The sequence below is a fragment of the Mesoplodon mirus genome, assembly GCF_964341445.2.
Source record: "Mesoplodon mirus genome assembly, chromosome: 17".
In the NCBI taxonomy this organism is placed as follows: Eukaryota; Metazoa; Chordata; class Mammalia; order Artiodactyla; family Ziphiidae; genus Mesoplodon; species Mesoplodon mirus.
Window position 1 is genome coordinate 43,964,299 of NC_138993.1, and position 25,005 is coordinate 43,989,303.

Genomic DNA, 25,005 nt, shown 5'->3' on the forward strand with positions numbered 1-25,005 from the left:
TCCAGTATATCAAAGAATATTTCATATGCATAAAAAAATCCCCAAAAGCCCAGGTTGTTATCCAACATGTGAAATGTTATTACTAGTAGAACAAAAACCATGAAAAAGCAAATAGGTTTAGTAATGAATAAACATAGAGAAAACAACATATTTTTGTGATTTATTTATTCATATATTTGTATGATTTTCAAGAAGCAAGAAGATTTTTTTCATGATTTTTTTCCACTCACATTTTTTGCAAGTCATGTTATAATGTCTATAACATTGGTTAATGTATCTCTTTTTCATGAAAGTGCAGTGGTCACAAAAAGTTACTTGTACATGACTGCTCACAGTAGTTTTACCTATAATAGCTAAAACTGGAAATATCCCAGGTGTTCATCAGCAGGAAACTGGATAACCACATTACTATTAAGGAATTCAAAGGAAAGAATAAATTATTGATATACATAACACCATGGTGGAGTCACCAAAGTATGCTGGTTGACAGAAAGTTTAGATAAAAGCATCTATGAAATGTGTGACTGCAGTCATATGAAGTTTAAGAATAGGCCAAACTATTTTAAGTAGAAAGAAATTCAGAGAAGTGGTTGTCTTGGAGATGTGGAAGCTGGGGACTGACTAGGAAGGGATATGAGGGAACTTGCTGGGGTAATGGTAATGTTTTCTATCTTGTAAGGACTTTGAACCACATAAATATATGTATTTGTCAAAATTCATTTAAAAATACCCTTAAGATTTGTGCAATTCATTGTATGTTAATATTGTCCAAAAGCTCTAAAATAATATTGAAATCTAGTTAATAATATGATGATGTGTACAGTATGAAGTGTACTTATGTCTACAACCTTGAAATGTATTAAAAATATGATAGATGAGTAGAGGAATAATAGTTGGATAAATATATGTTAAAGCAAATGTAGCATAATTTTAACTGTAAAATTTAGCTAAGTATGTGGAAGTTAACTGAATAATTCTTTTAAGTTTTAATTATGTTCAAAAATTTCGTATTATTTTGGGAAAATGAAAACAGATGCATTTAATATAACTGGATTGGTATAATAAAAGTGGCAAGAACACAATGCTAAGATATTATAGATGAGGGATAAATAAGGCTAACTGAGAAGCCATGCATGAGAGAATATTACAATAGGGTTAAACAAGCAAAGAAAGAGGGATAAAAGGAAAAAGACACTGAAGCATAAGATAATATATATGTGTGGGTAGTACTGCAACTAGTGTGGTGCTTTATATCTGAGGAAGAGAGTTGTGAAATTTGGTAAAGATTAAAAGTGTTCTTCAAGACATTTATGATGGAGAGAAAAATAGGGAAAAAACTGCTGGTTAAATTTGTAATGATAGCTGGTGAAGGATAGATGTTGCACTGGTAAATAATATTGGGCTGTACCTGGGGGAAGGGGGCCTAATGAAGGTTTTTATTTTATTATGTTATTTATATATTTGTGTTTTAATGATCATGCTAAAAGTTGTGATAAGTTACTTTGGAAATAATGAGCTGGGTGAGTAGGATTGGAGAGAGACTGGAGGTAGGGAGATCATTATCTAGTTTAGTAATGCGTTGTCAGGAAAAACGGTCCATTTGATAAACACATGAAATACCCCAGGTCTGCAGGCATAAGATGATAAAGCTTCAACTAAAGTAGTAGAAATGCTGATGTAAATCAGACAGTCCCTGATAACTGATTAACTATAGAGAGCAGAGTAATTCTGACAACTAAAGTTTGAAGCCAAGTTAGATGGAAGTACTAATAGTAGGGTATAGTCTAGATATTAACAGCTTTTTTTAATAGTAGGAAATATAATTTCCTGTGATGAATTATAGAACTTTTTATTTAATAATTATACCATGTATTTCAGCCTAGAAATATTTAATCCCAGAAAAATAGGATTTTTATATTTCATATCTAAAAGTTGCCTTTTTCATATGGCTAATTTTTCTTTGAGGAAATAATATACACATAAAAGTTAATTTTTTAAAAAAATTAGTATTTTAGAGCATATTTATTTTTTTCAATTACTTTCTTTTGTATTTCTTAAAATAATAAAATAAGGTTTATTTACCTGTCCTGGGATTTTTTCTTTATCCTGTACACTAGAGAACTAGTTCCAAACTTCAGTAAAATTATAAATAAAAATCACATATTAAGAATTAAAAGTATGTTGGAATTTTATGCTGATATTTTAAAAAGTCACTTTGAGCACATCTCATCATTAATAGGTCAAAGGTGGGAAAAAGGGTAGAAGGAAGAACACCAATTTTGGAATTACACAGATCCCTAGATTTAAACTCTACCTTAATTTAAACTACTTACTAACAGGTAAAAATAAGAAGTTTCTTAACCTCTGTCAAAATCCAAATGATCAAGAATATACTCTCAACCTAAATTTGCTGTAAAATGTAAATAAAATTTTGTATATAATGGTGCTTGGAAGTTGGTAAAGTACATGTTATTGTGGGGGTTGGACAAGATGGCAGAATGGGAAGATTCTGGGCTCCCCTCCTTCCACAGACACACCAAAATTACAACAACACATACAGCAACTATTTCTGGGAATGACCTGAAAACTATCAGAAAAGATGTTCCACAATTAAAGATAAAAAAAAGGAAGCCACATTGAGATGGTCAGGAAGGGTGCAGATGCAGTCTGCCTGGGACCCACACCACCAACACTGGAAACCAGGAGCAGGAAGGATATCACATTTGTGGTGGTCTTCCCTGAGAAACAAAGGCTCAAAACCCTACATGAATCTCCTGAACCCTGGGGACTTGCACTGGGAAGACAAGCTCCCACAATGTTAGACTTTGAAAACAAGCAAACTTATGTCCAGGAGAGGCAGAAGGCTATAGGAAACCAAAATTTGCTCTTAAAAGTGCATGCAAACTCACTTGCTCTGAGACCCAACACAGAAAAAAGCACCTGCGTCATACTGAGGAGATTTATTGATTAATTTTAAGGTGTGTTTCTGAGGGGCTGGGAGCTGTTAGAACTTTATCTGGGTATAGAGGAACTGGCAAGGGCCAGTCTTTTGTTTTGTTTTGTTTTTTTGTGTTTTTCCATCATCCTCTACCTAGCTGACCCTGTGCTGGTAAGTGCCATTTCTGACTCTCCCCACAAAACTTACTTGAACGACTCAACCCACCCCAGATTCACCTGTGGACCTGACAAAGGCAGTGCTCCTCCAAAGTGGCCACCTACCAGACCCAACAAGCACTTTCAGCTGGCAGCAGAGACCATCCAAAGCAGATCCTTTCACCACCAGTCCTGGCAGCCACACTTGACTGGCAGTACAGCCTATCCAAGGTGGCTCTCCACCCTGACAGACTTGGCAGGTGCTCTTGACCAGCACTGATATTCCCCTGAATGTGCTCTTACAGCAGGAGCCAGTCACACACAACAGAGTGCATGCAACATTTGTGGCTAGACCTTTCAGCCAGATGCATGGCAGACCAGTTCCACACACTAGCTATATCCACAACAATCACAGCCCAACCACAACATGAGGGCACATGCAGCCCACACAGGGGAAAATCCTGGGGCACCTGGTTCTGGCAACCAGGCAGGACACTGCTACTGGGTCCAATAGGACACCTCTACTTAAAGCCACTCTTTCAAGACCAAGAGATGTAGCTGATCTACCTAATGCATAAGAACAAACACAAAGAGTTAGGCAAAATGAGACAAAGGAATGTGTTGCAAATGAAAAAAACAAGACAAAGCCTGGGAAAGAAAAAAAAAAGGCTAAATAAAATGGAGATAACTGATCTTCCAGGAAAAAGGGTTCAAAGTAATGGTCATAAAAATCCTCACTGAGCTCAGGAGAAGATGAAGGAACACAGTGAGAACTTCAACAAAGAAATAAAAATATAAAAAAGAACAAATTAAAACTGAAGAATACAATAACTGAAATGAAAACTATACTAGGGGGATTCAACAGCAGATTAGATGTTACAGAAGAATGGATCAGTGATCACTGAAAGACAGGCTAGTGTAAAAGACTCAATCAGAATAGTAAAAAGAAAAAAAGAAACAAAAAGATGAGGATAGTTTAAGGAGCTCTGAGACAACACCAAGCATACTAACATTAGCATTATAGGCTTCCCAGAAGAAGAGAGAGAAAAAGGGACAGGAAAACTATTAAAAGAAATAAGGGTGAAAATATCCCTAAACTGGTGAAAGAAACAAACATCCAAGTCCAGGAAGCACAGAGAGTCCCACAGATGAACCTATATCATGACAAAATTATATAATCATCTCAATAGATGAAGAAAAAGCTTCTGACAAAATTCAACATTCATTTAAGATATAAAAACTCTCGGGCCTCCCTGGTGGCGCAGTGGTTGAGAGTCCGCCTGCCGATGCAGGGGATACGGGTTCGTGCCCCGGTCTGGGAGGATCCCATATGCCGCGGAGCGGCTAGGCCCGTGAGCCATGGCCGCTGGGCCTGCGCGTCCGGAGCCTGTGCTCCGCAACGGGAGAGGCCACAACAGTGAGAGGCCCGCATACCGCAAAAAGAAAAAAAAAAAAAAAAAAAAAAAAAGATATAAAAACTCTCAACAAAGTGGGTGTAGAGGGAACATACCTCAACATAATAAAAGTTATATATGACAATCCCACAGAAGCATCATGCTTAATGGTGAAAAGCTGAAAGTATTTCCTCTGAGTTCAGGAACAAGATAAGGATGCCCACTCTTTCCAGTTCTATTCAACATATTATTGAAAGTCCTAGCACAGCAGTCACACAAGAAAAAAGAAATAAAATGCATTCAAACTGAAAGGAAGTAAAACTGTCACTGTTTACAGATGGCATGATACTATATTTAGAAAACCCTAAAGACTCCACCAAAAATATTAGAACTAATGAATTCAGTGAAGTAGCAAGATATAAAATTAAAATACAGAGATATGTTAGTGTTTTCATACACTAATAATGTTCTATCAGAAAGATAAATGAAGAAAACAATGTCATTACAACAGAATCAAAAAGAATAAAATACCTAGAAAAATTTACCTAAAAGGTGAAAGATCTGTACTATGAAATCTATAAGACACTGATGAAATTGAAGACAACACAAAAAATTTGAAAGATATAATGTGCTCATTAATTGGAATAATTAATATTGTTAAAATGTCCATACTACCCAAAGCAATCTATGGATTCAATGAAATCCTTACTAAAATACCAATGGCATTTTTCACAGAACTAAAACAAATAATCTTAAAATTTGTAGGGAATCACAAAAGACCCAAATAGCCAAAATAATCCTGAGAAAGAAGAAAAAGACTGGAGATATTATGCTTCCTGATTTCAAAGTAAACTCCAAAGTTATAGTCATCAAAACAGCATGGCAGTGGCATAAAAACAGAAACATAGATCAATGGAACTGGATAGAGAGCTGAGATATAAAATTACACTTATATGCTCAATTAGTCTATGACAAAGTAAACAAGAGTATACCATGGGGAAAAGACAGCTTCTTCAACAATTGTGTTGGGGAACTGGGCAGCCGTATGCAAAAGAAACAAACTGGATCATTTTCATACACCATAAACAAAAATAAACTCAAAATGTATTACAGACTAAAATGTGAAACCTGAAACCATAAAATCCTAGAAGAAAATGTGAGCAGTATGCTTTTTGACATCAATTTTAGCAATATGTTTTTGTATATGTCTCCTCAGGTAAGGGAAACAACAGTAAAAATAAACAAAAGGGACCACATCAAAGTGAAAAGCTTTAGCACGGGAAGGAAACTATCAACAAAACAGAAAGGCAACCTACTGAATGAGAGGTGATACTTGCAAATGATATATTTAATAAGGAGTTAAAGTCCAAGCTATATGAATCCAAGTCATAGAATTCAATATCAAAAACACAGCCTGATTAAATAATGTGCAGAGGACCTGAACAGACATTTTTTTCCAAAGAAAACATATGAATGACCAGAAGACACATGAAACAATGCTCAATATCACTAATCATCAGGGAAATGCAAATGAAACTCATGAGATTTTGAGATCTTATACCTATCAAAATGGCTATCATCTAAAATACAACAAATAACACATATTGATGAGGATGTGGGGAAAAGGGAACCCTTGTATACTGTTTTGGGGAATGTAAATTGGTGCAGCTACTATGAAAAACAATATGGAGTTTCCTCAAAAAATTAAAAATAGAACTCCCGTATTACTCAGCAATTTCACTTCTTGGTATTTACCTAGGAAAATAAAAACACTAAATCAAAAAGATATATGCATCCCTATGCTCATTGCAGCATTATTTACAATAGCCAAGATATGGAAACAACTTAAGTGTCCACAGATAGATGAATGAATAAAGAAGATGTGGTATACATATACAACCAAATAATACTCATCCATAAAAAAATGAAATCTTGCCATTTCAAAAGCATTGATGAATCTAGAGGATAGCATGTTACGTGAAGTAAGTCAGACAGAGAAATACAAATATTCACTTATATGTTTACTCTAAGGAAAAAATCAAATGAACAAACAAAACAAAAACAGACTCATAGATACAGAGAACAAATAGCTGGTTGCCAGAGGGGAGGGAAGTGGAGGGTTGAGCAACATAGGTGAAGAGAATTAAAATGAAAAAACTTCAAGTTATAAAATAAATGTCACAGGGATGTAATATACCATATAAGGAATTTAGTCAATAATACTATAATAATATTGTATGGTTATATATGGTTACTAGAGTTACTGCGGTCATCATTTCATAATGTGTTTGAATGTGAAATCACTGTTGTACATGTGAAATTAATATAATATTGTACTTCAACTATACTTCAATCAAAATATGTATATAAATCATTGATGAAATAATTTTATCATTCCCAAATGATCAGTTACTAAGGATAAATAACAGATTCACAATAATTGTTTTTTCTTGAGGGGTAGTTCTGGGAAAATTATTCAGGTAATGGCAATCTTTTGTTTACAGTTTGCCTTTAAAATCTTCCAAAGGTTATAAATAAAGGAGAATTTCATAGTTATTCAAAGTTTATATTGATAAATAATATATACACACACACACATACATGTGATTTTTCATTTTGGATATTTACTAAAATTAGCTAAATAAGTTGTAATTTAAGTATGGCAGATATTTACTGAAAGCCTACTCTAAGTAACAATGTTTTCTGATGTTAGGAATGTAAAGTTCCTGTCTCCAAGTTGCTTATAATTTAGAAAAGGGAATTCATCTATTATATTAGAACAAATATGCTCATGAATTTATACTTGTAGTTCTGAATATTTGTTAACAATGCCTCAGATCCAAGATATGTATTGATTTCTATTTAAGCTCAGGCAGGAATTTGAATTGTATTTGCTATGGGAAGAATATGTAAGGATTCAATCAAATTGTTAGTGCGTCATCATCTACATTGTAATCAGAACTGCTCTAACTTATTACATTATATAATATAATACTTTGAGTTAGAATTATTATCTTCATTTTAGAGATGTGGAAGTTACATGTGAATATAGTATTACCAAATTTGTGAATATTCAAACACTATCAAACCATGGAAACATCAATGGTATAGTTTATAAATATGTAAACAGTGGTGAAATATCAGGTTTGCTAATAGTTTAATTCTAAACAAAATCTGTACTCTCCAAAAAGTATAGGGCATAAAACAAGTAAAATAATCTATGGAGGAAAAAATTAGGAGACAAAAGAAAAATGAGGCTTCTGCTTGATAGAGAGTGGAAGACACACCAAAGTGCCCTCTAGTTAAAATACCAGTAAATCTGGGCAAATTGCAACAATAACATTAATTTTTTTGCATTGCTGGACTTGAAAGTAAGAAAAAACTCCAAGAAAAAACTTCAGCCAAATAGCTGAAGAACAGTGAGGTGAAACCTGGGATAGAGTTTGCTACCTGAGTACAAAAGCCAGCATTTCCTTGGAGTGGATGTCCACAACTACGGTAAGATCTAGAGCATCTGCCTTGGGCCTAACATGAGGTGGGAGAATGATCCAGAGACTTTGCATTAAGCCTGGAGCATTGAAGAGGGCTGACAAAGCTGTATGTCACTGGTGGTCCTGGTTCTTTGTTAAAGCTGACTTATGCTTGCTAGAGGAAAGTGTGAAAAGATTTTAATGAAAAATGGAACCCAAAAATATGAAATAGATAATCTCACGCATGCTCCCTGAAGGAGATAACACAAGAACCAAGAGACTGATTTCCCACAAATGCCTGATTTAAAGACCAAAATTTACCAATGACCATCTGCCAAGAATCTCTCCCCATACTCAAGCCAATAAACTAACTTCTTGGACTCTGGCTGGAGTCTGCCCTCTTTGCATTCCTTGCCCATAAATACAGCCTGCCCCAAACCCTCAGTGGACCAGCCTGTAGCTTGCTAGAGATTGCATTTCCGGAATTGCAATGCCTCTACTCTTCCAGAACAAACTCAATTTCTGGTGTCAGAAACAACAAACAATAGACTTAGACTCTCAAGCTTTTAGATGTTGGAGTTATTAGCTACAGAATATAAAATAAACCTGTGAAATATTTAAAGAAATAATAGATTAAATTTTTCAAAAAGCATGTAAGATGAGAACATCAACAATGTTATTATATATATCTCAAAAAAATTCAAAGAGAAGTTTCATAAATGGACAATGTTGAAATTACAAATTTGCAGGGGCCTCTGCTGTTAAATATGGATTAGCTTGTATCAAATAAACTATCTCCACAATAATAACTATAAAGTGATAGTCTTAGAATACAAAATTCAACTGTTTAAAGACATTAGAGATTAAAAAAAGATATCAAACACTTAAGAGGACAAATCTCAGATAGAAGGGATGAGAATTGAAATGAGGCCAACATCCTTTGCCATTTTCCCCTTGGGAAATGGCTGATTCACAGGCAGCACTAGGCTGAGAGTCCTTGAAGTACTTGTTGGCCCAGGCTTGTTGGTAGCCTTATGTGGCTGGGGAGACACTAACTGTAGTTCAGGGCAACCAAGGTAGTCAGGACTTTAGACTCAGAAAAAAGAAAGACAAGGCATCATTGCTTGTCTTCTGGGCACTTGCTAATTTGTAAGACATATACAAGGAGAGACAGAAATCCAGGCAGAAAATGGAAGCTAAGATGCTAAAAAATTAGCACTGGTTCTTCTGAGGTGAAAATAAAATGGCATTCAGGGCCCAGTAAAGACCAATGGCCTTGATATACATACTGAAAGCAAACCAGGAGTAGGGCGACCCTCACAGATACTACATCTTAGCCTCAAATTATCTAATGCTTGTTTGGAAGAAGGTGTTTTGTTCTTACTTAAGTGTCTGTCAAAAGGAAAATTATCTCTAAGAGAACTTAAGATTGTCCATAGCCTCTATCTATTCTCATACACAGTATTCATCATTCTTTCCAAAACTGCCAGGTATGCTATGCTACATACTAAATGTTTACAGCAAACTTGTAAAATATTTAAATTATTCCTTATAAAATAGACAAAATGAGAAAAGCACCTCAGAAGCTATTTCTATTGAACTTTATGCCAAATACTGTAGGCAATTAGTTCAAGAAGCTGAAATAAAATATGTAATAATTGGAAAATAGGGAAATAATATGTCACTCTTCAGCAGTATATTTGATGATTAAATACACAAAAAATTGAAATTACAAAAATATTCAATTTCATTACTAGAAGGAGAAATATAAATGTAATGGCAAGAACATGGGGTTCATTATACTATTTTTTCTACTATTATGCTAAAATTTTTAATAATAAAATGGTTTTTTAGACAGAAAATTTGTTGACAAGGCCCCAAAAATGACACTATTTCCATAATTTAGTGCTACTATAAATTCTTAAAACTTTCAAGAAAGAAATCAGCTCATATGTCGCAAAAGCTTTACCTTCCCACCTAATAATTTTTCAGCCAGTTATCTGTATAAACACTCAAAGCTTAGGAAAAACTCTTAATGTATGCAGATACTAATGATGGTGTTATTTATAGAAAATAAAATGGATTATTCCACCAAAGTGTTTGATAATAGGATTAAGCTCAAGTAAACTGTGGCATTTTTCATGTGAATAAGAATTAGTAAGGTACTTGAAATGATGTATTTAAAAACTTTAATGAAATATAAATTTACACATATAATATAATTAATAAATAAAAGCAACAAAATAATAATTCTTAGGTATGTTAATAAATCTAAATATGCCTATATTTAGATACCAGAGGGAGAGAGATGAAGACAATTGTAAATAGATAATCTCTGTATAAATGTAGATATAGAGTTATGTCTGTATACCAACATGTATACACACACACACACACACACACATGCACATTTACAGAGAAATTTGGAAAAGAAAATATGCCACTCTGTTAACAATGATAACAATGATTATATTTAAGTTATAAGCTCACAGTTGTTTTTCCTTTTCTTATCTATACTACTGTATATTTACCAGGTTTTCAATATATGTTCATAATTAGAATGAAAGGAAATGAATCTTCAAAAAATACAATTTCTATGAATACAAAACCAAATTATTTTTATTTGCATGGGATTTTCTAATAATCAACCAAAATCAGAAAATAAATTCAATAGAGACTTTTTGATACAAATATTTTCCGGTAATCAATAGCACCAAATTTTATTTCATAGCTTACATGAATCATACATTAGTGTGAGATATTTCAAGCACTTAAGAATAAGCAATTAGTGTTTTACTTTTAACTCAACCTTCTAAAGGATTTATGATGATTCCTATGTGATTTGTAATAAAATTCTTACCAAAACGAAAGCATATTTATTGGTACAATTTACTGCATTGTTTTAAATCTGCACTTGATTTCAGTTGAAAACATTTAAAAAATTTGTTCTCCTAATAAAAATAGTTTTTAAAAATTCATTGACTTTTTTCCGTATTTAATTTTATATGTCCCCTCATTTTTCATTCATAGTAGAACAAACATTAATAAATATATTAATCATTTTTTGTTGTTGTTGGAGGTAGGAGTTTATTAATTAATTAATTTATTTTTGCTGTGTTGGGTCTTTGTTTCTGTGCAAGAGCTTTCTCTAGTTGTGGCAAGCGGGGGCCACTCTTCATCATGGTGCACGGGCCTCTCACTGTCACGGCCTCTCTTGTTGCGGAGCACACGCTCCAGACGCGCAGGCTCAGTAGATGTGGCTCACGGGCCTAGTTGCTCCGTGGCATGTGGGATCCTCCCAGACCAGGGCTCGAACCCATGTCCCCTACATTAGCAGGCAGATTCTCAACCACTGCACCACCAGGGAAGCCCTATTAATCATTTTAATTGGCCTTAAATATGCTATAAATTACTACATCGCTAAAGACTTATTTTTCAGTATTTTCCAGTATGGCAGCTAATTAAATTATACTTTCCAAGAGATACTGCTAACTTCATTTATGACTTGATTCTTTTCTCTCATACGATTCATGTGATTCCAACTCTTGAATGTTGTTTGTATTGGTATAAAAGGCATTTAATTTCTACATAATGCTAATCATATAAATGCCACTGATATGAATATCTTGTTGTCCTATCTTCTTCCCTATGGCACATTACTATTATGTCATAGAACCACTATAGCCCATGCCTCCAAAGTTCCTAGATGGCTTGGCCTTAGTCCATAATGTGAAAAGGAAAGTCAGCCCAGGTTGCTGCTGAGTTCTCTGATGGTCTCTTTGGCACTGAACAGACATGTTGTAATGCTCTGTATTAGTTTAGCCTCTTTACATTTAATCACTGTAATTGTTACAGCAGCACAATATAGTATTGAGAAAGGGTAAATTACACTAGAGATTTTAAGTGACATTCGTGGATTTGAACAGGCATCTCTATGATTGCAAAGACTACTTTCTTCACTCAGAACATCACCTGCTTTCTATGATGTCTAGATTTCAATTCAGAATCTATCATGCTTATCCTTTCCCTGAAATCTGCTGTGTCTTTCCTCTACTACTATGTGGCTTTCATTTCTCCACTGGCTATATTTCAGCCATAAAGTATTCCTCTCCAGTTTTAAAGATGTCACACTTCTTTAACTGTAAACTGTCACATTTGATTTATCTCTAGTCTGGAATTTACCAGCACACCTACTCTGCTGCTCCAGTAATGTGCTAAATTAATGCCTAATAATTATTTAGATTTCAGCTAAAAACAACAACAACAAACACTTTCTCTGTACTTCTCTACTTTTCTGGACTAGACTAGGTTGGTTCCCAAGCATTATACTGATTTCACTCACAAGTCCATTCCTGTAACCCTCATTTTATTCACAAATATTTTGTTTACTATTTGCTTTCCTAGAGTAACTTGGAAGCTTTGTGAGGTAGGGGTAATATTCATAATGTTCACAAGTTCTTAACACAGAGCCGGCACAAAATAGATGTGCAAAAAGTGCATCATTATAGGATGCATGTAATGTGTGGATATAAGAAGAAAAGAGAGGAAAGGAGAGAAAAATGCTCTGAATTTTCTTAATATTTACAGTAAATCTGCAAGAGTTGTACTCATAGTTTATCAATCCCATAAAATATCATATGAATCCCAGTAACCATGGAGCTGAAGAAGAATTCAATAAAATGTTTATATAGCCTTATGAGGCACAATATGAATATGTAAACAATTCCAAAAACCACACAAACATTGCATATCATTGTATTGTATTGTAACATACTCTATTATATTATATTGTATTGCATTATTTTTCAAATTAGTCATGCAAAGTAAATTCCAATGTTTTGTTATATTTTTTCTTTTGATTTTCCTGCCTCTTTTTACATTTTAATTTTCCTCATTACCTTTAAAGAAAAGAAAACACAACTTTAAGATAAAATCTTAATGCCTATTTAGAGGTAGCACAAGTTAATAAGGTGTAGAAAACAGCTTTTAAGCAGTAAAAGCACAATGTAAATACAAGGGATTAACTTGAAAATGTCCTAGTTGTTCTTTAAATCTCTTGAAACTGGTAAAGTTTCTGCTGCAGCAGGAAAAGTAGGTTCTCTGAGGTTTGGTAATGTCAGATTTTTATCTAAGTTATTGGATATATTTAATGTCCAATTCCTAGAGGGCTGAGGATATGGTAAGAATTCTTAAAACTTCCTTCAATTTTTTTTTCTATTTTATTGCTGATTTAATTAGGAATATCTTTTTAAATCCCTTGTTTTGTCACACTCTTTTAATCTTCTGGACTACTGGATAAGTGGAACAATAGCTAAATAATTAGTAGTGTTCAATTATAAAATGAAAGTTTCAGAATCCCTAAGAAAGTTCAATTTCTTAAGAATGTTTTCAGTCTCAAAAGACTGCTGTGTAAAATTAGACAAATTCAAATGCTGGAAAAGAGTTTAACTCAACAGACCCCCCTATACTCACATTCTTTTATGCTATGGCAATTGTATTTAAAGTTGTTAAATTTAAAAATTTAAATTAGTCATGTCTTTTGGCTCTTCATAGCATAGTGATTTTTTACTAATGTTAATTTATTGTTTATTGTTCAGTCCTAGTCACTGGCTGGCCTGATTTCATCAATGTTCTTTATTTTTTCAATGATATGAGCATATTTACAAATGGAATTGATCTTATACAGGCATTCGTTCTGTAGAATGCAGTGTTCTTGAAAAGCAAATGTCATTCATTAGACCTTAAAATTTGATAAACATGTATAAAATCATTGTCCTTTTATTGATATTTACTTTTACAGGTAAAACAAACTTATTAAAATGTTACAATAGAGCTTCCCTGGTGGCGCAGTGGTTGAGAGTCCACCTGCCGATGCAGGGGACATGGGTTCATGCCCCAGTCCGGGAAGATCCCACATGCCGCAGAGCAGTTGGACCCGTGAGCTATGGCTGCTGGGCCTGCACATCCAGAGCCTGTGCTCCGCAATGGGAAATGCCACAACAGTCAGAGGCCCGGGTACCACACACACACACAAAATAAATAAAATAAAAAAATTAAAAAGTTACAATAAAGTTTGCATGCTTCTACTCCAAGAGATGGCAAATTTTATCATGTGCTGCATGTTATTCAGTATTTACTACTCTCATAAAGACTACATGGATACATGTTAATAAATTTGTTATCTAAGCTTGAAAAACATTTTTTGGGACATTTCAATATAATTTCTGGCTATTTTTTAGAGATATTTGTATTTAAGATATTTTGTTTCACCACTTTATAAAAGAGGGTGTTAAAGCACTATATCTTTTGGAGGGAGATTTTTGACATGGTCTCTTAAATAATAACATTAAAGAAGGAGCTAGAAGTGTAGAGAGATAGGGAGGGAGGGAGATTGATGCCATTTCCTTAGTTCTTAAAGTGTCAAGTCATTTACCCTTTTAAACTAATAGTTAAGCTCTTGAATATATATGTTAATATTTTAATGCTCATTTAATGTGATAATCACTAGAAATCCATAGCCCAGCAAATAGGAGTAAAACTTCAAAAAATTAAACTAGTGAAAATCATTTTATAGCCACAGATATCTTCTTGGCAAATAAAAAATGGGAAATGTGTTGTTCTCTATTGATTACCTGAATTGTTTCCCCTTGCCTCCTATTTTGGGATCTCACTTCACAGTAGTTGAGGTAAGTTCTGTTGCTTCCTCCTGATTGTTTAACAACAGAGTTCCTTTAATAGAGCTTGAATATGTGGTCACACCCTATGGTTGCCAACTGTATTTTGCACATGTATATTAAATGTATTATGGATAATTATGTCACCTATTAGACACAAACATAGGACACTTACATTATTTGTCTTGTGTACTTGTTCAAGAAAATTAAGACACATAAAAAAGGCTGAAGAGAACAAACATTCATGGAGATTTTCCCACTAACTATAGAAAAGTAAGAACAAAACCTTCGAATATATGTATCTGGTTTTAAACAAATCATTCACTTCTTTGTAAGAGCAAAATTGGTAAAAAAAAATATATATATAAATTTGTAAATGATACCTGCCATAGTCAGTACACCCATTTATAATTGTCTACTTCTTTGTCTGGCTTCTGTATGAGATTCTAAACTCCTCAAAAGCAGAGACTCGCTTCTTCATAATATTACTCTCAGCAAGCATGTGACTGGCAGATTACATTTCCTTTACTTAGAATAGAAATACATATTTCAATATATCCAACAAATTAGTTGGCCCGTGTTTTCTAAGTACTTTTAATCTTTTTTTTTTCATTTCATATGAAGTCTTGTACATAATGCATGAGATAAAAGATTTAAAGATGAGTAAGAAACAGAAGCAGCAACTAAAGATTGAAAAAATGGAAAACTGAAACGTGTCTTAATTTTTCCCTAAATCTTAAATCTTAATGAATAAAGCTGTGATTCTGTGAAGTTTGTTGGTATTACACAGATTACAACCATAAAATCACAGCATGGTGTGATACAGTGTGTGTATTACTAAAGATCTAGAACTAAATACCTTTGTTGTTATCCATTCCTCCCACTGCATACAGAGTTCCAACTGTAGATTTTCTAGGTTTAGTTCTTGGACTTTGCATTAAAGTTCTTCTTTCTGGCAATAGATGGTATTTCATTGCTTCCAGAATCAGCTTTTGACATTCCAGATCATTCTTAAATAATGTATGGTTTTCTAGGTCAGCCAATATCTGTGAATAATGCACAATCACTGTTAATAATGATTTTTATAGAGATGAGAATAAGGCATCAAATGAAAAGTAGAATATTAGTACCTATGATATTACCCCTATACTGAGAGGGATGCAAAATATAATAAGAATTAATTACACTGACAAATAAATATAAGTAAAATGCATGGCTTCCAAGAGAAACAGAATGGATATTATTTTTGATTCCATATTATTTATAATAATTTTGCCACACAGAGTATAAAGGTACTTCTAAAGATCACTTTTTCAATTCCCTTTCCTTTTAAGAAAGCTGTTCACAAGTCAAATATAGTTGCCTATTTGGCCATAAACATGTCTGGTGAAGTAAATTTAAAAATAAACTTCAACAAATTAAGTCCTAACGAGCCTATCATAAATATTCACATATTTACTTTAAGATGTTCCAATTATAGTTTAAATCCCTTTCAAACTAACAAAAAATCTCAATAAAAATAAAAATGTATGCTCATAACATCTTTTTAATTATGCAAGCAGTTGAAAAGCTGTACATCAGGCAAAGTAATAGCTTCCAGCTGTGAAACTAAAAAAATTTTACCAAAAATCCAGCACCTGAGGGAATAATAGAGTGAGACCAGAGTTTTAAGTTCTATTATGTCTCTCTTTTACTACAGAAGGTTATCATCTCCACAAATTATTTCCTGTATATTTCTTTGAATGTAACCAAAGTATCTTTAATTTTCCTCTTTCTCTGTCCCTCTTTAGATATTCTTTTTCCTTGACTCTTTCAGTATCACATTCTCTTCTTTTGTTCGTGAATCCTGTTTTACTTCAAATGAGTTAAACCTGTCATATGGATTTAGAAAATTAATAAGTAGAAAATTTAACATTGACTCACTGACATTTTCTTCTACATTGATAAGACACTGTACCACATTGGTGCACAAATTTATTGAGTGAATAAATTAATAAGTGATAGCAACATATAATTAATGGATCTTAATGCTATAATTTGAATCTTAATTAAATAAAGTTATTTAACCATTGTAATGCATAAATTATGGGTGAAGGTGTCAGAAAGAATATAAAAACACATAACATACTCATATATATATATATAAGAGGTGGGAAAGATAACAGAATGGCTCTGAGGTTGAATAAGGAGTGTAACATATTAGAATTACCAGATACTTTGGAATATAGAAGGGAAAATGTTTAATTAAAGACTTGCTTACACTTCTTTTCTTATATATTAAAACTTTAGTTGCCTTACTATCCATTTCTTTCTCTTTTAAAGGACTACTATTTTACTTGTAAGATATTAATGACTAAAAACCTTTATGAAATAGAGGGGGAGCTCTCATACTCTGAGACAATAGTAGAGCTCAACAAAAAGAAGAAAGACTCCTCTTCTTTCCTGGCAAGGACTCAACCCATGAAAAGCCAGGAACAAACTCATTTGTTTGCTTAAGGGAACTATTATAGTTTATAAAATTCAATAAGATGATATATACACTGATGATAAAGCTGAAGCTAAAAACATTGATTTTATCATCTATTTGAATAGCTAAATATTTATATATTTCTAAACACTCATACAATGTATATAAGGACTATTTCAAAAATTTTATGGATAATATACAATTATAAGGAAATGTATGGAATCCTGTAAAAATAAAGTATCAGAGGAGAGTCAACTCTGAGTGCCTAGGTTTAAAATACTTTCAAGTAATAATTTCTAAAAGGAAATGAATTTCTCAATGTTGATAGATGTATGCATAAAAATATATTACATATTATTTATTTTAAAGTATGTCCTAGAACTTGAAAAATAATATATACATATATATTTATAACTGAATCACTTTTCTGTATACCTGAAACTAACACAACATTGCTAATCAGTTATACTCCAATTTAAAATAAAAATTAAAGAAAGATGCAAATTCAAAAAAAGAAAAATAAAAAAGAACTCCTTAGAACTAGAACTTAGAGCTCAGACTCCCTAGACCTCACTGAATGTGTGGCTGTCCACTTGGTCTTGAGTAAGGCTTGTCTTAAGTTTCAAAATCTCTATTTATGGGCAAAAACCTCCTCTCCAGGCCTCTTCAATACCCACCTGGGCCTCACATGTCTGCACGTATTATAAATGGTTAAGAAACAAAGAAGAAGCCAACAGATCACAAACTTTTATGTAGAGGGGTCAGCAGAAGGATCAACCATTAGAAAGACAGTGAAGTTGGTTTTGAATGAGTTTAAAGCATCTCTGCTTCATTCTGTCTCCAACTCTGCAAACCACACTTCCTGGGTCTCATGAGTAAGGTGGGCTGGCACTCCTCCCCTGGGCCCCCTTCATCCCATCAGGAGGCTGCCAAGTTTGCTCTGGCAGGAACCACACCCACCGACTTCTCCCTGTTTAGTATCTCCGTTCCTCCATCCCCAAATGTCAATTGTCTAATCTGATGAACAGTTTCTAAATGTGAGAAAGCCTTACTCAGGAAACACATAATTTATTTAACTTGAGCCTTCTGAAGACAGTGCCCCTGTTTTTCTTGTTTCTCCCAATAAAAATCAGCTCATAGCAAGCCAAAAAAAAAAAAATCTGGAGATATACAACATAAAATTAAAACCTGTACTTTATTTCTGTAAAATGATGAAGATATTCTGTTTTACTTAAATTATATTTTCCATTTTATTAAGAAATCATTTTGTAAAATTTCTTAACTTTAGTGTACCCAATCATTTGAAAAAGTTATTTATTTTGAAAAAAAATTGAATTCTTCATAATCTCTGTACTATTACTTTGTGTTTTCAAACTTGTAACTTGTAACTATTTCTCACTTATGAGTACTATATGACTTGTGTCTGTATTTCATCTCCCCTGACTCTTTTTAGGATTATTCCATCCCAAATTCAGGCACAAGTTCAGAATAATAAGATGGCTAAGCTGTCCTTTAAACCTGGACTATCTTTAGATTTTCTGCAATGATACAAGATTAACACAAATTTTTCTCCTCAGTATACAATGGAAGTTAGTTTTGATTTTTACATTCTTAATCTTTTGAAGAAAATTAAACTACTGCAACAGTTCCTCTTCTTGTCCCACTTAGAAAAAAATATCAATATGTTTCAATAATTGTATACTACTTTGAAACATAGTCATGTTTATGTACAAGAATTTGTATAGTAATTGTCTATAAATCAGATTTTATTCTTAGGATATTATATACCAATACCCTTTCCAGTCAAAGATACTCATAGTACAACTTAGTTTACAAGAAAAATGCCCTTGGAAGTTTGTCAATATCTTCACTGTTAGATATGTTCTTACACTTGGGATAAAAATTGACTATGTCCCTATGAGTTAATTGTACATTAAACCTCAAGAAAAGATCTCACTATGTGCAAAATAATGTTTCAGAATATTTCACCATGTAGAAAATATGCCAGAAATAAGAATATCCTTAGACTTAATATGAAGGACAGCATAGGGTGTATTAACGATTAACACTGTGTAAAATTCTAGGAAGCTGATCCATCCGAGAATCCATGTCAGCTAGACAGTCACTTTGCAAATATGAAATATCTCTCTATAACATTGGTAGTTTATCTTTGTGAGTAAATTATGACCATCAATTTGTGGGGTAAACCTATAGTGGCAGAAGAGAACTGGGTCAATAAACATATATGAAAATCTTGTGTATGATATTCAGAAATGACTAACATAAAAAACTAGAATAATTTATCCATTAATAGGTAGAATACTCAATAGTAACTTAGTTAGTTCCAGTTGCCAGAAATGTTATAAATTTTTAATTAGAATAAAGATGTTAATTGAAATTGTTTATATTAAATATTATTACTTTATTTTTGTACCTTCTTCTTAATGTTTACCGGCTTTATCACTAACTTCACTTTAATTAGAAAAAAAAAAGAAATACAATTATTTAAACAATATTTCTTTCAAATAACCATTACATTTGTTATTAAAATACAAATAATTTGATTCTTAATGGTTTGAGGAGTTGAACCACATATTAGCAACATAAAAATATTTAATGTTGAGGACCTTCAAGATGGCAGAGCAGTAAGATGTGGAGATCAAATTCCTCACAACAAATATATTAAAAATGCATCTATATGTGGAACAACTCCTACAGCACACCTACTAAACACTAGCAGAAGACCTCAGACCTCCCAAAAGGCAAGAAACTCCTCACGTACCTGGGTAGGGAAAAAGAAAAAAGAAAAAACAGAGACAAAAGAATATGGATGGGACCTGCATCGCTGAGAAGGAGCTGTGAAGGAGGAAAAGTTTCCACACACCAGGAAGCCCCTTCACTGGTGGAGATGGGGGGCTGGGCAGGGGGTGGTGCTTCGGACCGACAGAGGAGAGTGCAGCAACAGGGGTGCAGAGGACAAAGTGGAGAGATTCCCACAAAAAGGATCAGTGTCAACCAGAACTCACCATCCTGAGAGGTTTGTCTGCTCACCTGCTGGGGTGGGTGGGGGCTGGGAGCTGAGGCTCAGGATTTGGAGGTCAGATCCGAGGGAGAGGATTAGTGTTGGCTGTGTGAAGACAGTCTGAAAGGGGCTAGTGGGCCACAGCTAGCTGGGAGGGAGTCTGGGAAAAAGTCTGGAACTGCCTAAGAGTCAAGAGACAATTGTTTCAGGGTGCATGAGGAGAGGAGATTCAGAGCACTGCCTAAATGAGATCCAGAGATGGGTGCAAGCCACGGCTATCAGCATGGACACCAGAGACGGGCATGAAATGCTAAGGCTGCTGTTGCAGCCACCAAGAAGACTGTGTGCAAGTACAGGTCACCATCCACACCTCCCCACCCAGGACCCTGTGCAGCTCACCACTGCCAGGGTCCTGTGATGCATGGAAAACATCCCCAGGAGGACACATGGCACACCTCAGCCTGGTGCGACATCACACTGGCCTCTGCTGCACAGGCTCACCCCACATTCCATACCACTCCCACACCCCGGCCTGAGTGAGCCAGAACCCCCTAATCAGCTGCTCTTTTAACCCCCCTCCTGTCTGGGCAAAGAACAGATGTCAGAGGGCAACCCACATGCAGAAGAGAGCCAAATCCAAAGCTGAACTCCTGGAGCTGTGCAAACAAAGAAGAGAAAGGGAACTTTCTCCCAGCAACCTTAGGAGCAGTGGATTAAATCTCCACAATCAACTTGATGTACCCTGAATCTGTGGAATACCTGAATAGACAACGAATCATCCTAAAATTGAGGTGGTGGACTTTGGGAGCAACTGTAGACTTGGGATTTGCTTTTGACATCTAATTTGTTTCTGGTTTTATGTTTATCTTAGTTTAGTATTCAGAGCTTATTATCATTGGTAGATTTGTATATTGATTTGGTTGCTCTCCTCTTTTATATATATATATATATATATATATTTTCCTTTTTCTCTTTTAGTGAGTGTGTATGTGTATGCTTCTTTGTTTGGATTTGCCTGTATAGGTTTGCTTTTATCACTTGTCTTAGGGTTCTGTCCTTTTTTTTTTTTTTTCAGTATAGTTTATAGCACTTGTTACCACTGGTGGATTGGTTTATTGGTTTGGTTGCTCTGTTCTTTTTTTTTAAATCTTTTCTTACTAATTTTTTATTTTTTATTTTAATCATCTATTTTTTATTTTTCATTTTAGTAACTTTATTTTATTATATATATATTTACTTTTTTCTTTCTTTCTTTTTTTTCCTCCCTTTTCTTCTGACAGTCCTTAGAAAAGAAGTGACAGTTTCATACATAGTCTTTCAAGTTTTCTGCTTGAAAAAATAAATACGATGAATATTATCATATACTGTAAACATCAGGAAAAGTGATTTTCTACTTCAATGTCTTATAAATAGGGGATACAAATAAAGTATTTTCAGGTGTTTTTATTAAGCAGTTTCTAAGACATTCTACAGGGAAACAATGACTTAGTAGTCACACTGAGGGTGACCTTGAAACTTGCGCCTATTTAACAGTCAGTGGAAGTGTTGGTCAAAGGAGAGAGTTCAGTTATGACAGAACTTTGTGGCAACACAATATATAAACTCATAGGTAGGGCTGTCCCACTTCTCAAGGGAAAACATAAGTTGTCTTATGCCTAGGGAGGTTTTCTATATATTTCCACCTTTTCTGATAAATTTTCAAAGACCATAGAGAAGGAATTGGACAATTATGCTCAAAAGTTTGCCATGTAGGTTAGCTGGTTCACCGATTTTTTTGTAGTCCTTCATCAGTTATTATTTCAGTATCTGCTTGCAACTGGAATGGCCTAAGCTTATGCAACAGAAAGTATCTCAACCGTGGCCAGAACATCTGTCTGCAGCCTGAAACACACTCATCTATATGAGTAGATAGACCTGCATCTTACACCTAAAATCCCATTAACATCAGCTGAAAAGAATTTTGACAAAGAATATAATCATGAAATTTTAAGAGACTGAAATATCTTCTTATTCTTTTTGCTGGCATACTGACGATTCTGGCTAAAGTGTGTGAGGATATTAATTTATTTTTAAATAAGTGAGAAAAGTAGACAAACAGAGCTTTTTATGCTCTATTTCAGCCCTATCATGTCAAAAGGGAAACACAAATTACTGACATGCTAAAGCTTACATCTGATACACCTGAATGATACAGCAGAAAGATTCCTTCTCGAGTTATTTGGAAGAAACCATCTACGAAGTGAGGAGCAGGTTCATTAATTTTATTCTGAATACAGAAATATTTGATTGCCTTGAGAAGAAAAATAATTGGCTAAGCTGACAGTACAAATAGAGAAGAATAATGACATAATCAAAACAAGTAGAGCTCATAATATTAACTCAAATGACAGTTCTTATTACTGATAAGTGAAATGGGTTTCATGCATTTATAATTTATGATTAACTTATATTTATTTAATATGGGTTTGGAGTTCTGTAGGTGGTTTGAAAGCTCAGAATTTCTAATATTGAAATATGTGATCCTGTGCCCTGCATGAACATCACCTCCAACCTGACAAATTTTATTGCATCCTAAGTAGGCTCTGGACCTTGCATGCATGCATGCATTCATTCATTCATTTAGCAAATATTTAGTTAGCACCTATTTTGTAGTGAGTGCTATAATAGATCCTGGATACCTGCAATCTTTCTTACAACTAATCTATTCTACTCAAAGCCACCCTCTTCCCCACCTCTTAGAAAACCTTCATTAATTTACTTTGTCTATTCAAAACCATGCATTATTTCCTTATTGTTGCATGACATTATTCAACAGCCTCAGACTAGCATGACATAAATTCTATAACTTCATTTTAGCTATTCAGTCACTTTCCCCAATACCTTAGTGAACATTAATCTGTATTTCATAATTTAGCTCTTCTGATCTCTTTCCTCTCATCTGAACAGATTATGCCTTTAAAGAAAGTGATATTCATAATGCTTTTCCCTCTCAGGCTTCAATTAAAATATGACCCAATCTTCAGAGTCCAGTTTAGGTCCTATTATCAATACTTCCAGGAGGATTTACCTATTGCTCAGGCCACAGTTGGTATAATTTGTTTTTATTGGTCATATCAGACTTTAATCAACTGCCATCTGTATAGTCACTTAAGGAATTCATAGTCATGCTAAGTCATAAACTTATAGGAAATCAGGGAACATATCCGGCACTTCTTCTTGAATACAGCTAAGATGGTCTTCTAGGAATTGTTTAATAACTATTTAAGTTATTGATCATTTACTATGATTAGAATATTTATTAATTTATTTTAAATAATATATTCAGTATTGAAATTTGAAAATATACAATGTATAGGTAGAAATATATTCAATATCACATCCTAGCTTATATAAATTAATCATCTTCACAAATATTTATGATGTTACAAAATTATCTTTGCCTAACAACCAGCCAAATATCTGTATTTCTGAATGATTTATCTCAGACCCAGCTGATGGTTTGCTTATTTTCAGTCATGGTCAATAGCAAAATTCCATTACACAAATAATTTGGGATCTTGGACATTATGGTAAGATGATTTTGACTCTTAACTAAGAAGCATTAAACTTGAATGTTCCACTGACAATTCAAATTCACATATTTAAATCTGAACTTTCCCATTATCACTCTCCCTTCTGTATTGGCTTAAGCCTTCTACTTTTTATTGGTTGTTTAGGGTATTTCTTTACCTGTACTTCTATTTTAAGATATTTCTGTTTAAGCTGATTCAAAATATTTTGGAAAATATGGTATCAATAAATAATTATTCCTCAAATTGGTCTTCCTTCCTGAAATACCTGATCCTTTGAAAATTCTATTTAGCAAAGTTTCTTATCTTTTCAGTCAACTCCACATCCAAAGTGTCAACAAATATTACTGATTATTATAATATTGCCTAAGACTCTTCCATTCCACTATTCCCTTTCCTTTCCAAAAGCCACTTCTCTGGTTGACAGTCTTATTAGCTCTTTTCAAGAAAGATTCATAATTTGAATTCTTATACGTGGTACAAGCAATCACATATAGAATTCATACTACTCCCAAATACTGTCCTGAAACATATACATTCAAAATTTACTGCCTTGCTATCTTGTTTTAATGTCTTGCATTACATTTGAAAGTATTTCCTAATGTAACGTTAAGCACCTAGTTCAGGCTCATTTCTCTTTGTACCTCCAGACCAATTTTCTACTTTGACAAGGCTATTCTATTTACTATCCCCCATGTGAACAATTTCTTTATTGCATCTTTAATGTGATTTTAAATCTTTGTACTATCTGACTCTTAAGTGAGAATAGTTGCTTTACCCTGTGTAAAAAGTTTATGTATTTTTGTATATAAATCAATATCCTTAGGACTTAAACTTGATCTCTAATTTCCTTAGTTCATGATTTAGTACTGTATTGTTTACACTTTGTAGTCACCAATAGAAAAAATATACTCTTTTTATCTTGCTTGTATGGTTTCATATGTATCTCATTCTTAAATATTAACTGTATTTATTTGAATTTTAAGTGAAATTAGTGGGAATATATCTTTATAAAATTCTGTTATTTGTGATCTTATTTTGCAAGAGGATAATTGAAAATGAATGTGTTCAAGTGCAGATTCATCATGGGAAGCCATTGTTTGTATTTATGATTCTTTTAGATTTTCCACAAAAACATTTCTGACTGAGAAACACAGATCACAGTAATTGGTAAGCCATCTTTGCCATCTCAGTGATGAAGCAGACTCATATTGAGAAGAATGGAAATTGTACATTTGTGCTTTTTGAGGACACCATGACACCTATGAAAGAGATTTGCATAATCTGTAGCACTGGATTAACTGAAGGCATTCTTA

General features: G+C 33.7%; 1 protein-coding gene across 2 annotated transcripts in view; it reads right to left on the reverse strand.

Annotated features, from left to right (window-relative positions):
- KLHL1 (kelch like family member 1) overlaps positions 1 to 25,005 on the reverse strand; it is a gene marked incomplete at both ends in the record, with an annotated part of 381,529 nt that overhangs the window by 89,669 nt on the left and 266,855 nt on the right. For both annotated transcript variants that reach the window (XM_082602078.1, XM_082602077.1), the window contains one exon: positions 15,491 to 15,677. In XM_082602078.1, the coding sequence (XP_082458204.1) occupies positions 15,491 to 15,677 (187 nt within the window). The remainder of the gene's footprint in view (positions 1 to 15,490; positions 15,678 to 25,005) is intronic.